Genomic DNA, 15,969 nt, shown 5'->3' with positions numbered 1-15,969 from the left:
CTATTCAGAGTTGTCAATTTTTAACCCATGAGGCCATACCCACACAGCACAGGATTGGTAGATATTACTACATTCTATTCTCATATCTGTTTACATCCTATAGCACATCAACTGGTGTCTGGTTGCTGTCAGTCATATTTGGAATTCTCTAACACTCTTATTAAGAAATTGAGTAAATGGTAATTCTCTGGCACCTTCTATAGCATTTCCCACGGGTTATCTTGCAAGCTCACACTGTGAGGATCTAAGGACAGATCCCCTCAGTATGAAACACAGCAAAAGCATGAAAGGAAACACATTTTCATGCTGTACAAGAGGTTGCAGAATTTATCCCAACAATGCAAAGACCATTTTCTTCTGCACATGCTTTTCCTTAGTTATGCAATCCCCTCTTTCAAACTATGATCAGTTTGTCAGATCCAATGAATCACTAGAAGACAAAATAATCTATAAATTAATCTATAATCTAAAAATTATCTATAAAATAGATCGTGAATGGATAAATCCACGTAAGTACAATTCAGTGGCTAACACTCTTCACCACCTTTCTTTACAGAAGTTCCTCCATCCTACCAGTTTACAGTGACTCATGCTATTCCCATCTGTTTAGGTTACAAAAAAGTTTCCCAATTTACCCATGAACACATGAACAATAGAGAACATTAGATTCTTCTCTTCCATCTGATACAAAGGTTGGCCCGAGTGACCTGAAAGCATATTTCACACACTAATTTTTTCTTATATGCCACATCCACCTGCAGTCCCTGGGCAAAACATACAAAGAAACATGCACAGAACAATCTCAGATAGGAAACTCAAGCACTTCTTTTTGAAAATTTACCCCAAACCATTTCTACCAGCACCTACAGTACTTTGAAACAGATGTTCATTATTGAGTTTAATGAGGTTTTAGTTTTTTGTGTCTTTATTTTTGCATATAGAAGACTTTGTGATAGTTCTTCCCCTGCTCTCCATAGTATTAACATTCCTGTCTCTTGAAAACAGATGAGAGTTGCAAGGAAAAAAAAAAAAAAAAAAAAGAGAGAAAAAAAAAAAAAAAAGAGTTATTACTCACAGTCTTCTCCTGACCATTTTATACCCATATATTTTTGGAAAGTTGTCAAAGTCCCCTTATGGAAGAAGAAGAATGTTTTAAATTATTTGAAGGGTCTGGACTTAAGCAAACTTAAAAAGAATTTGGTAAAATGAACAGAGACACTAAATTCTGAGACTGTCGTTCAAAGATCCTGCACAGGCTGTTTTAGAAGCTTTATTCTGCAGATTATATTCTTGTGCCAATTAGAAAAATTCCTGAGAATACTGGGGATTAAAAAAGATTAAACATGCCTTGTAATTTTATATGTGGTACAATGTAGATATCCAATTATGTGTTTGTAACAGTGAAAAACATTTTACTTAGCAAATAGGCTGATATCTTTTTCCTGTCATTTTTATGCACAAAGAATTTCCAAACACAGGTCAAGTTGTATCCCTTTTAAATTGTTCTCCTATTAGGTCAAATCTGGAATGTATTGGGTGGCATAATTCACTTGACTGCATTTAAATCTATAAAGATATATAATTATGTTTGGTATTGCAAGGCAAGAATGTAATCTGAATTCAATCAGCAGAGCTATCTAGCAATTAAAGTGTAACTTGTATATATATGTGTTTTGTCTGTTTCATTTTCAGAATTGTTCTGTATTAGTGCTTTTACCCATATAAATATCTGTCATATGTACACCAAACTATGTGTTTTCTGTAAAAAACACATGCTCACCTATATGAAATTAATTAAACAATCCCTCTGCATTTTGTTTTAATGAAGACTGAAAAAAAAAATGACAGAATATTTTTAAGATCTGTGAAACTGTCACTCTGTCAAATAATGAAGATTTTTCTCGATTGTGTGCTTCAGGTAGGAAGTGATAGTAGCTAGAAATTGAGAGTTCAGGTTACTTTTAATAACAGGAAGAAAACTGAAAAATAAGACACACTGAAATTCTGACCTACAATGATATTCCACTATGTTCTGTAGAGAGAGAGTGCATAAAAATGTTGAAATAGAGACTGGAATAACGTAGGTAGATTTTAGTATTACAGTTAAAACACTGCTCAGTCATAACCTCTACAAATGACTACTTTCACTTACATTTTATCATCGGTATAATTAAAAGAAGTCTCTTGAAAGGGGCATTCTCATTACAACGGAGGACCACTTCAGACCCAATTGAAATGAAAAGACAGAGCATAGATTAGGTGTAGATACCAAGTGGTAATTTCTAGGGAAGCATAAAATGCCAAATATGTAACAATTATATTTTATAACTATGTGTTCAAAAGACTTACAATATTTTATTATACAAAGAGGCTTTAGCTCAGAGAGCTTCATTGAAGTGCCTCCTAGCATATATGCTAAAAAGCATTCAACTTTTTTTCATCAGAAGAAAAAGGTATTTTTCTCCTGATATCATTTTTTAAAAATATTTGTCCTTAAAAAGTCAACTAAAATTATCCAAAGTGAGTATAAATGTTGAGTAAGAGTATATGTAAAATATTAAATTTATCTGACATTTCACAGTCATATAAATATCCTTTCCTGAATATTCCCATGATATAAAAGCTTGTACACCATTTTATACTACCTAGGGCTCCTTTTTAGTGGTGAGCGAAAAGATTACTATTTCCACTTCACCACATATTTTATGGAATTGCTTCAAAATTCACCACTGATTTTTCAAAACACATTAATATTTCAGCAACTTTTTTGATCATCAAAAACTCTTAGTTTTAAGCTGCAAAACTGAAAGAAAATTCAGATTACCAAAACATTCATAAAATTTCTTTCCTGTTTATAAAATAATACTCTTGCACACATTTTATTTGTCAAAAGCTCACACTGAAAAAATTAAGCACCTCTATTCTGAAAAATGCTAGGATTTCCAGAGACAGGATACTAAGTCCAGATGAAATTATGACTATAGAATTAGTAAATACTCATCCTAAAGAACTAGTCCTACAGAACTAAATTAACTGAGACAAATTCCAAAATTTCTGTATCTTAGATCTCCCATATATGAACAAAAAATGTGCAATATATGTGTGGCACTGCTTTAAAAAATACTTCTGTTTTGTTTCCATTTTCTTCTCAGCAAGCATATCAAGTGTCATCTATAGTCAGAAATAGATTCCAAAACATTCCTTAAAACAAAACTAAAATGCATATCTGTGTTTACACAAGTAGCATGAGATTGTATGCTATTGTACTTAGAGGACATTTCAGTCCAGTTGAGTTATATCAACATAAGTTACATGATTGACTTTTACAACAGAAAGAAAAGGTTGTACTCCAACAACGGTTATTGCCTCAATGGAAAAAAAAAAAAATCAATGAAAGTAAAATGAACAAGAGATTTTGTCTGAGTTGCAGTTAATACTACTGAAGAGCTATGGATATTAAAAGGTCAACAAATAAATTAGTCCAAGTGTTATGAAATGAATGATTTGGCTTATAATTGTATTGAGTGCAAATTGTTCACTGCCTATTAGACCAGGTAATTTTTAACCATGGAGCCTCAATTACTGTTCCATAAGCAATAATATAGTTGTAAGAGCCACCGGTTCGATCGAGTGACCTATGAGACGCGCCAGGACAGCTGACTTTGCTATGATGGATCACTGAGCCTGATCTCCAAATGGTGCCAAACCTTCCCTTCCCGTGAGGAGATCTCATAAAAGAAACATTACTGCTTGATTCATTTTACCAAAATGTTTGAGTTTTCAAGTGTCAGCAGTTAAGTATAGATTGTTAAACTCGGTATTTCTTAGAAGAATTACGACAACAGGCATCCTATTGCTTCCAGCACTCTGCTAAATGGCATCATGATGGTAAGGAGGATGCTTTTTCTGCTGCTCAATTGGACTGTGTTGTGAGAAATACACTGCAATCACATTTTACATCACCACGTAAACCACTGCCTAACACCTAAAACCAGGCAAGAAATGGAAACAGTAGGTGAGATTATAGACATTACTTCACACTTCTGCAATGCCCTGCATTCAAAGATCTCAAAGCACCACTTTAATGGGAACCAATTAAACTTCACAACGTACTCTCTAGGAAAACATTCTCTCTCCCCCATCTTCATCAGAAACAGCCTTAACAGGTAGCTGTTTGGCTGAAGTCACAATGGTCTGTGGTTACAACCGAGGCAAGTTTTGTAGGGTGAGGTAATATCTTTTATTAGACCCACTGATACAGGTGAGAAAAGGTACAGCCAGCATGCAGGAAACAAGGCACGTGCACCCAAGAGCTTGTCTGGTTTTTTTTTGTTTGTTTGTTTGTTTTTCCAGTTATATCAGTTAGTTTAGTATGAGATTACCACTCCCTACAAATCATGATAGCCTTAAACAGGGAAAAGGAATTAATCTGATATTGCTTTCATGCTATGAAGTAACATCCATGGCACCTCATGAGGAGGAAAGGCAGTAGCTGTGTTTCCCCATTGCTCCTAAGGGCATGGTGTTCCTTGAGAGTCAGTGCTGGAAATACAGCAATAAAGGTCTCACTACACTTCCCACAGGACTGGGCCTTAAAGGACAGCAACTGTGCAATAACTCTGCGTATCTGCTCTTTCTTCACAGATACAATAAATTGAAGACGTAAATGCAATTCCTGAATAATCACATAATCTGTGTAGTAGAAACTAAGCTAATAAAAAGCCTAATTAGAATAGATTGTACCACATACAACCAAATCCTGTTTATATTGTCACTCTGCTATATTTTTGATAAATCACTACATTCAGTCTATTGGGAGGGTGATTTTCTATTTCATCTCTCCATTGAGCAAAAAAGTGCCACGTGACTGGAGTCTGAATTTCAATTTTACCAGCATACAGTTGAACTGAATATTATTTGGCACAATGCAGTGTACAACTGAGCCACTAAATGGCTGATTTACTAAATTATTATTAGATGAGCCCTTGCTGTTCCAAGTGAAAGTGCAGTCACTGTCTCTCTTCATGGTGTGTTCAAATTGTTCTGTGTTTAAATATTCAGCATGAGGCTAATGTGAACTGATGAACTGAGACTACAAACATTCACTTTCAATACAGACAGAGAGACAGAGATGCAACATATCATGTGGCCTGCGGAAGTGAAAATGATTTATATTTAAGGATGCTGCTGTCTACTTCCATTACTAAAAGATATTCTTAATTAGCTTTGTGTTTGAATCAGGAGTTTGGAAATGTAACTAAACAACTCCAAAAAAGAAATAGCTGCATGGACATGAAGGCTTCAGAATTCTGGTGAAGTGGTACATGAGCCTGGGTCTCTCTGCCAGTAAAGCACATGAGCTGCCACTGCAGTTGCATACTTCACTATCTTTAGTATTTGAGTTGCAATTTAAGAGCATCACTTGCAATTCTGTCTGCAGCAGCAGAAATCCTGCAAAATGAAGATGACTGACCATGATGTGCAATCTATGACTTTTTGACACAGAGGGGAGAGGAGGGAGAAAAAAGAATATATATATATATATTAAAGAATATATATATATATATATATATAAAAGGTTAAAAAAAAAAAAAAATATATATATATATATATATATATAAAAAAGGTTAAAAAAAAGAAACAATTTCTTTACTGCCACCTGCTGGAGTAGACAATAACCCTTTGTCATACAAAAACAACAAGCATCTTCACTTAGAGGACAGTTACAGCAAGCATTTAAAATACTGTGATCCCAGACACTTACAGTAGATTAGAATTTTTTATTGGTGCTGTGTTGCCATAACAACATAAAGACAGCAGATGACTTAAGCTAAGCTTGCAAAGCAAAAGGCTGCTCATCTGGCAGTTAAAATGAATACAGTTCACTTCACAAGTTCCCCATATGGACCCTTAGTGTATGGTAATGAGGATACCATATGGTGGAAGAAAATGCACAGAGAACAATTGTGCTCTACTGGATGAGTGAAGTGAGCAGGAAGTTATGAGGAAACACAGGAGAGAGATTTCTATGTGCTCTCTAACTCACGGGTTTCTTTCAGAGGGGGGTTCTCTCTCTTCTTAATCTTCCTCTTAATATATACATGCATAGAAATGACAGAGAAACATATTGTACATTTTGCAACATCATTCATCATAAACTGTCAGCTGTGTTTGTAAATCAGCCTAGTAAGATCTTATAAATTTGTAATTCTTAAAAGGTAAAAGTGCTAAGTTTTTAGACAAAGTGCAGGAAAATTTAAGCACTTCTGACAAGTAGAAACATTAGTGGTAATCATTTTAAAAATGCTTGCATCTTTCTGCCTGCATGTTTAGCTGTAAATAATGCCGAAATGAATAAAAGCTTTAAAAAGGGGAGGGGGGGTATGAAGTAGAATAAATATTTTTTATTTCCAAAAGAATAACAAGTAATAGTTGATCAGAACCATATGCATGCTAGATTCTGCTGTAAATGTACATATGCTATACCCTACACTGTACTAACCGGATCCTAAACCTGGTAAGACAGCTTGCTAAAGGCTGCAAAGTCAATTTTGTACTACACATGCTTCATAAAAGATGAATATAAATGCATTAGTTAGACACGGTGAGCTAAATTAGAAGGTCAGGCAGGGCTGGAAGGGCTGAAATATCACACAACCAATGACTGTAATTACTCTTTTTTTAAGTCTATTAAGTGGTGTTGTTCTATCAAGGCTCAGGGGTATAGGACATGAAGTACAAGATAAAGTAATGTGTATTTATTACTCCCACGGGATCAATTTACTAGATATTTTCAGCTCCACAGAGCAAAATACACAAATGCAGCCTTTGTTACTTTCTTCAAACTGTGGTTTGTTCCTTCAAAGCTCTGTTCCTTGAAGAGACCACGTTTACCTGTTTGGTGCCTTCCTGCCACCCTCAGTTCATTGTTGCATTTTAAAATAATAACAATAAAGGATACAGGACTAGACAAAGACAAGGATCAGTCTTACAGGATGCTCAAACAAGTGGTTTGAGTTGCTCAGACGGAATGAGCAGTCCAGAAAATCCAACCCCAGGCATGATTTTTACCCCAAGGCAAAGCAGGAATCAGGAATGGAGAATGGCACAGAGCTCCTTGTCATCGTGTTAGCCCTGATCTATTAAAAGTTTTGTCATAGATTCTAAATTACACCATCTGCTCTAATCATTTGCTGAGTAAATGCTGACCCACTTATAAAGAAAACTCACTGAAATGTGCATGCACGCTGTTGACCTTCAGAAAGGAACGGGCTCCTTGCCAGCCACTTGTACGAGGCTTTGCCCTTCAGCGAGCAATGTGGCTGTCTCTCAGCTCTCCCTCATTTCGGACTCTTTGTGTATTCCCAAAGATGCCCCTTCACCTCTGACATGCAGCACCCCATAAGAAGGATACTTCCATAGTGGCAGCAGACATTTTGGCCATCTATTTCTCAATAGCTTTGAAACTCAAAACCCAAACTTTGAAAACTGAATATTTTCAATAGGATAAATTGAAAATCAAAACCAAACAAGCCTTTCAAACAACTAACTGCCCAAACTGTTAATAAATGAAGAAAAAAAAAAATCCAACTGTGAAGGATTCAGTGTCAATCTTAAATCTTGTCTCCCATTCCTAAAAATTTTACAGTACAGCATAGAAACCACCAAGCACATCTGATGCTTTCCTTGCTATAAAGATGAACTCCATCAGCTCCTCTTCACATGCCTCCTCTTCCTGCCTATACTCATTATACAAGTTTTCTATGAACCCCTTTGTTACACTGGGTGGAAAACATATACATATGACTAACTTAGGTTAAAATAGCATGAAAACACAGTATCTTGGGTGAGCAGACGGAGATCCATTCAGGAATTTCCACCAGGTCTGTCTGAAGAAGCAAACCTAAGTTGCTTTGGCTTCATTGCTATTTTAACCTCAGCCAGCAAGCCTAGGCCAACCCACCCACGTTCAGAGACAACCTCTGTTTGTAATATAAACAATTCTCATGTCACAGTGGATAAAGGGCAAATCTCTGGGATTTCATGGGGGAAAAAGACAACTATATTTGGCAGTCACTGGTTCCTAATAACCACCTGTCTTCTATTAGTGTCCTAATGAGGAGGTGGGGTATGTCTTGGGGTCTAATGACTGACCAGAGGAAAGGAGCTGAAGGGAAGGTGGAGCCTTGTTACGTGTGCTCTCTGCTCAGCGGGGAGGCCCCTGTGTACTAGAAACAGAGGCTCCACTTTCATCTACATGAAGGGAAACCAGAACTAAAGGTCCCTTTCAGGAAGGATGAGGGGTCTCTCAGAGAGCGCATTTAAGCAGCAGACTGGGAGGGAGAGGACATCAGATCATGGAGGGGGTCGATGCTCTGACTTGCTTCTCCAACACAGAGTGAACAATCATGAGCTTAATTTAAATAAAAGTGATGAGTTGTAAGAGTGGTGAAAATGGCAAATAAATTCTAGGAAATTGCATATAAAGAGGAATCGTTGTTATTAAATCATTTAGGATGGATGTGTTTCAAATCTAGCTCACAGTTGAAACTGTTTTACGGCTGTAGCTGTGGAGTTCTAACAAAATTACAGAATCTCATTGTATCTGCCAGGGATTTATTTTAAGGATTGTAGGATGGTTACATAAATGAACCTCAATAGATTCAACATGTTGTTGTGATCTGAACTCTTCATTGATTTCCACTGCAGTTATGTACACACGAACCAACAATGCATGCGTTTTTGTGTGCTCATATGCAAAAGCAGGAGACTGGGAGAATGCACACGCACATGTGCAGACTTTCTCCCCAGCTCCACAGGCAGCCTTTTTGCAGACTGCTCCTCCAGGACAACGATACAACTTCTTAACATTAGCATCATGGTTTTTCTTTTCACTTCTCCCAAGAGATCTCTTGTTTCCTCTGATTTGCCTCCTGTCTGTATTAGAAAGGAAAGACTATACTACCCAGCACACTCCTGGTACTTGATCTCACTCCAAGCTTTGGGTGCTAATCCCACCACCCCTGTACTGCTTGTTTCTCCTCTTGGTGCATGCATCTGCGCGCGTGTGTGTGTACAGACAGGCACATCTGCTAGTGACAGCCCTAAACTGGTTACTTTTTCTGCTCTGTACACAAAGGGAATGGGACTGTGGCCCATAGCTACCAACATAGCTGAGCTGCCAACATCAGCTCCCACTCTTTCTTCAGAAAGTATGTATTGCATTTCTCCTTTAAACACATCTCTACTTTTCAACTGTCATCTCACTACAGGAGGATGTTCTCCAAAGGAATTTGGCCACTCACTGAAGCCAAATTTGGCCACTGGGAGAGACAAAAAAAAAAAAAAAAAAAAAAAATCAAAATCTGGCTTTTTTCTTTGCCTACTTCCAGCAGATAGTTGGAACATTTCAAAAAGTTCATCCCATGCATGGACACTGAGTGGTCATGAAAACTGCATTTCTAAACTAGCGGAGATCAAACTTCTGAAATTCAATGCCTCAATGGTTTTAGAAATGCCTGTTGACACAAATATGGCTGTTAGCTCCCAGGCTCTGTAGTAGAGCATGTGCTAACATGCAGTTGGTGGCCTCAAGAATTCTCCCTGACTTCAGGATAACTCACACAGCAGAACCCTCTTGTTGGTCTCGTTGGGAAGTACTGCATGGCCTTTTGAACACAAACAGCGTATCCAGTTCTGTTTCTTAAAAGATCTCTAACTCATCAGAAACGTTTCAATGGAATAAGAGACACAAACCCTAGCAGCAATTATAGAAATGTGTTTTGTTTTACTTATTTAACAAATAAAGTACAACATTTTCAGCGAGCAGAAGGCAATGATATGCACTGGCAGAACAATGGGAAAAATGGAAGAAAGGATATTTAAAGCTCTGAGCTCTCCTCTCTGCTGTCTTACTCTCTGTCTCTCTCATACATTTGCCCTCTCTGCCCGTGGTTCCACTGTGGAAGCCATATGGCTTCCAACTCTTTTCTAAGTAGCCACTGAGAATTGTCTATAGTGGAATACTGCCAAAGCCCTTCCTGGTTTAATGACATGGGGAAGAGCGCTGTGCAGTGCTCACCCAGCACAGAGACTCGCTGCGTCCTTGATTATGATTCTGGAGCCAGCAAGCGATGCTGGGAATTGAACCATCAGTGCCTCAAATGCAGAAGTCGACATGTGCCAACCCCTGCTGCATTCAGCCTCTGTGTGTGGCATATTAATGAGTCTTGAACTTGAGGTCCAACCTTCAAGCTTGCACACAAGGAATTATCCAAAGACAAAAAAGAGAAAAAGGAAAAAAAAAAAAAAAAAAGAAAGAAAAAAAAATGGTCCTCTTCATCCCTCTAACCTTGCAAAGAAATACTAGTTTCTTCCCGAAGTTTGCTCAGTTCTTTAAGCAGTAACTTTTTCTTTCAGGCCATCAGTTGCACTTCTGCCTCTATAAATACAATTTATCTTGATTTAAAGACTTGAAAATCTGTCTTGAAAAAGTACTCAGAAAAAATACATTAAGCCAAAAGGGTATGTGAGGGTACAGATGACTCAGTATTAACCTTCTTTCTCATACACTATCCATAACACCTGCTAAATATTGGAGTCAGGATATGGAGCTAGATGAAGCTTTCTTCTGCCTGATTTTATGTTTTATGACACTAGATAGCAGAAATGTGTGATTATTAGTGAGGGAACAGTCTTGGTCTAAATGGGAAAAAGGAGGATGTAGAGCCTCATGGCTACTTTCCCATATCAGGAAAAGAAAAAAAAAAAAAAAGCGTTGCTGGGCAACCCCCTCAATGCCATGAGCATCTGAAAGGGAGACCAATACCTGTGGAAATCAGTGCTGCATTTCAGCATCCATGTGCATAACCCAATCTGGAATTGCTCAGTCTTATTTTACTTGAATTTTCTCATTTAGAAACAGAAGCCACAAGCATTTAGTAGTCAGCTGGAACATTGGGTACAGGGAAATTTGCAGCATTTCTTTTGGTCTTGCAGATAGCTGGTACATAATGAAGGCTGACCTCTAATTTTCTAAGAAACAATTCCTCTCTGTGTGCCTATTTAATGACAGAAACACAATACAGATGAAAGATCCCCTCCAGAAGGATGCTCTCTTGCTTTGGAAAGGGTTGCACCTCTGGAGGGAAATCTGACAACTTAGGAAAGCTGTCCTGCTGCAAATCTGTCCAAAAGTCAGAGAAAGGGACAGCTTGTAGAGGATGAACGGAGCCAATGTAAAATGTAACTCTCCAGGACAGCATGTTTTTCTAGTGGTAAGAGGGAAGGACAACACATCATCAACCCCCAAACCACAGCCTATAGCCTTCCTAAGCAAAGATAGAAGACTTAACATGCCTTTAAAAAATCACATCTTGAATTTCATTTTCGTCAAGAAATAAAGTAAGTTACAGTGTTCATGATCTCTTCTCACCTTAGTAGCACTTTAGAAATGTTAACTAACCAAAGCCCACAAGAATCCCCAATAAAAGCCTACGTACAGCTCGGGAAGCTATGGAAAGAAGGTCATAAGATTTATCCAGTCATGCAGGCTATACTGGATGTGCGTTATTTGAGGGGTCTGGCCTGAAACATCAGCTAAAGCACTGTTCTGTGGCTCAGGTTTGCAGCAATGAACAATGAGCAACCCTATTTCATATACCCCCACTTTTTCAAATATCCCCACTTTTTCTGCAGCATATCTCAAAACTCACTGCAAATTCTTGTCTGAGCAAGGTGCTGTGAAAGCACAGTATGGCAAGGTAGCAAGAAGGGATGTGAGTGCAGACCCAGATAGCATGTTCACAGTATAACACAGAAGTACCAGAAGCCACATGAACTACCCTTTTTTTACTCAGCTTTTACTTGAAAGAAATCGACAAAGAAGTCTCCCACTTATTTTGATGTGAATGAACACCAAATCATTTTGCTACATATTGCTCTAATTATTTTAGAGATCCTGAAATACATCAGTACACTATTATTATCTTAAATCAACACATGGTGCAGCAGCACTAGACACATATTCCCTGAAGACCCAGATTACTTAATTTCATCAATGGTGAACTCAAAATTATGCAGGTACTACTGTGACACCAAAACTGAGAAGCATCGTTCTGCTATGAGTAAGCCACTCAGGTTCTAAAATACCAACCAAAAATATGCTATTTATAAGGTATTTCAGAAGGCAGAGTAAGATTTGATTTTAAGATAGGTAGGAGATTTTTGAGTCAGCAGTGACTCAGAAAGTCAGAGAAGTCTCATAAAGCCTATAATGAAAGTTACTTGACTGTGCTTCATTGGCCATGCCTCTCCTTCAGCTTAACTGGTTTGGGTAGCAAACTTGGACTATAACATTTACAGAAAGACTTGCATTTTCAGCGAAAATTTCAAAAAGGGCTACTTTCAAACAAAAGCATGCAGTAAACAGTTTTGCCATATTTAATAAAACAATTAACTTTGTACTGACCTTTGGCAAGCGTTCAGGGTCACCAGGGTGCCGGGGGATAACCTTCTGTAACCTTTGGAAACCATAGTCAATGGTGGGTTCGTTCAGAGCTGAAACAACAACAAACAAGGTGATGTGACAAGTGCATAGCAAGCAGGCTCTGTTGCACTGGAACAATTGGCAATGCATTGCAAACCAAGTAAAGGATCACAGCAAAATCTCCTTTTACTGAAATCAGCACAGACTATGAAGTCTTGGTTCAAACACTGTTTGAGGTTGGTTCTGAAGCTTCGGTTCAAACAGCAATGCAAACCTTCCCCCTTGTGTGCCTATGACAAGGTTGCTAGAAAATTTGTGGAGGTTGTGTGCACACAATATTTCCAAATAGAAAGCAATTATGATCTCTGAAAGACGATGGAATTCATCTGATAAGTGCTTTACACCCTGTGTTTCATGTTACTTTTTTCCTCCTGTTTTCTTGTTATGAGGAAGATCCTTTGCGATGGGAAGACAAAAGAAGTAATGACTAGGGTGTCTCTCTTGTTCCAAATTCTATGATACATTTTATATGTTCCATGTTCAATGGTCATGTATAATTTTGTTGTGAACTACGGACATTTGTCTTGGCAGAGGCTTTATTTTTCACTCATCAAAATGAAGTAAATGACATAATTCCCACTGATTTCAGCAGCCCAGGTCAGACCCAGTCAGTGCTAAACTGTTCCAAAAGACCTAATGAATTTAAAAAGACTCATCTTTCTCTCGTCCTTGTCCAGTAAAATGGAGTAGAGAAATGGTGGAGGTAAAACACTTGAATCTTCATGAGAAAGCTGGCCTCTCTGCATTAATCACAGCTCTGACTGTGCCAAGGCTTTAAGCACATGCTTATCTGTAAGCACATACTTAAACCCATTTGATTTCAGCAAAGCAAATTTGAGCATATTATATTTTTCATACGATTGCCTGTAATTACAGGGGACTACACTGAATGACCTTCTAGCTATATTTCCAGTCATATGATCACTTTAAAACTCAGATGTTAGTGAGACTTCAACATGTGCTTAAAATTTCCTAAGTGCTTTGGTGAACTAGAACAAGAGTCAAGCATTCTCAAGCATCTCTAAACTGCAGCACATCATGACTCTCCCATGCCAGTAGAGACAACTAAACTTTCTACAGCAATTTGTTAGCTTTTTTTTTTTTTTTTGAGTTCAGTGAAAAAAAAAATAGTTTTTGTTTTTGTTTTTTTTTCCCAATATGAAACTTTATATTTTTAGTCTTTTTTTTTTGGTGGAAAGGAAAAACCTAACAGTTTATTGTTGTTGTTGCTGGGGGGAGCGGGAGATTCACTTTAAAGTTTTTCTTAAACATATTTTGCCTTACCTTATTAATCACATTTATTTTTATTTTTTTTTGCAAAAGCTCTGCCTATGAAATTATGAAGACATTTTGCACCTTGCATTATGATGGTTTTATTACGAACTTTATTATGGGGCTTGAATAATACCATCTGATTCATGTGAAAAGATTTAGCATCAGCGTACCTTCCAGTCTCGCTTTGTGTAAGCACTTCATTGAGGCTCAGTGAGTTACACAGCACCATCAGTCTCATCAAGTGTGGCACAATTTGTCCATATTCCCACTTTTTACGTGAAGAGCACTTTTTTTTTTTTTTTTTTGTACTGCTAACATTAAAGATTGTCAGCAAGACCGTACTGTTGTCATGAAAGTAATATCCTGTCCCTGGCTTGTTTTTAATTTAAAGAAACTGTTCCATTTAAACTCTTATTTTCAAACCACATTTCTAGAGTGGATAGTTGTGCTGGCAAACAAAGGATCAGATTTTTGTCTTCCTGGACTGTCAGAACATCCCAACTCCGTGAGCAGGCCCAGAAATGCTACTGCAAATTGAGACAGAAGGAATGTGATGTAGAGAAATCCAGATCTACCCAACAGCGGTCAACCAGAAGTGTACAGCTGACGGGGGATGGCTGGAGATGTACACAGTCCAGCAGAACCTCAGCATTTCTCTAATACCGGAAGTAAATATTCTGAGCGTATCTTGAAATGACTCAGAGTATTATGGTAACACCAGATTAGAAATCTTTCAGGGTGTTACCTTCTGGGCTATTGTCAGAAGTTCTTGATTACCCCAAAGATCCTGATGTTCCTCTAGTCTTCTATTTCTTTTAATGCATTTCCCTTTATCGGATATATCTGAATTTGATCTTTTGTTTATATTCAGGTTATCACATGGAACGGGTGAGAATAAAGCTTTTCCCCTGCTTGTGCCCTTTTTTGAATGGTTGGACCTATCTTTTATTTTTCCAAGTGTTTCCTTTCACACCCTGGCCATACGCTGTCCACTCTGTTCTGTAGTTTTGCAGAAAATATCATGGTACGTGTGTTTGTAAACATCTGATCTCATTACCTTTGAGTTTCCTTACATGGCTTCCTACTGCTGACCCATGTAGTTTAGACCTTCTTCAAATTTTACAGTAAATTAATTTACTGCTCTTTATATTTATTATCAAAACTACTCTGAGAAGATTAAAAAAAAAAAAAAAAAAAAAACACAACACTGTTCTAATTTACATTTCTTTTGCAAATACGTTAGAAGATTTTAGTATGCTTCTGTCAAATGTGTTTCTTCTTTAATTCATTCTGGTTTATGGCCATTTTCCCCTTACATCCTTTGGGAAAGTAGTTACTAAATTCTGCAATATTATAAATGGAGGCCAGTTTTGAAATCCCCCCAGAGATAGCAGTCATTTTCTCATATCTTCCCACACATTCGACACATTTGAAATCCACAGAGTATTTCCTGTGAGTATTTTCTGAACTAAATGACCAAAAAAAAAATGTTAATTTTATGGTCCAATCTCACAAGGCATCAAGCATCCTCTGAGAGATATTGAAAACTTTTTCTGCCTCAAATACCTTAAGCTTTGCTTTAGTTGCGGGGAAAAGGCTGCACACAGCAATTTGCTAGAGTGGGTGGGTCCTAAGCAGTAGTTGTCAAATATCACTCATTAGTCCATATCCATTCAACCCTTGCAGTCTTAGATATATATATTTAAAAAAAAAAAAAAAAGAGAAAAGAAAAAAAAGAAAAAAAAAAACACTTTACTGCCTGAACATCCAGCCACAAATTGGACAATATCAACCCTCCATTCCTAATGTCATTGATAATCCAAGTCAAATGCAATTAGTCATATCTCAGAGAAAGAGCCTTGTTTAAATATTTAACCCCAAATTCAGCGTGGAAGACACACTGGTTCCTGAATCAGTAGCTAGCAAAACTCCAAATAAAAGGTTATATTCTAATCTCCTGGCATTGCAGAAAAGCCAGTTCTCAGCCCACCACTCACGGCAGCTAACATGCAAGGTGAGATACCAGCTTCATGCAAGGTTTTCTCTCTGTCTGCTGGGAGAATAAGGCTGGTCTCTGCCTTTGAAGTCCATTCACAACACTTTTCCCAGTGCTCTAATTCAAAGAATATTTTATTTTCCTTGATTGG

General features: G+C 37.5%; 1 protein-coding gene across 9 annotated transcripts in view; it reads right to left on the bottom strand.

The window, feature by feature from the left end:
- The window catches only part of EBF1 (EBF transcription factor 1), a 270,929-nt gene that overhangs the window by 17,875 nt on the left and 237,085 nt on the right, over nucleotides 1-15,969 (bottom strand). For all 9 annotated transcript variants that reach the window (XM_082771706.1, XM_082771710.1, XM_082771707.1 and 6 more), the window contains exon 11: nucleotides 12,470-12,558. In XM_082771706.1, coding sequence (XP_082627832.1) covers nucleotides 12,470-12,558 — 89 coding nt within the window. The remainder of the gene's footprint in view (nucleotides 1-12,469; nucleotides 12,559-15,969) is intronic.

Source organism: Aythya marila (assembly GCF_965140915.1).
Source record: "Aythya marila genome assembly, chromosome: 14".
Lineage (NCBI taxonomy): Eukaryota > Metazoa > Chordata > Aves > Anseriformes > Anatidae > Aythya > Aythya marila.
The sequence above is the reverse complement of the archived record's forward strand: the minus strand, read 5'-3'. Positions and strand labels throughout refer to the sequence as shown.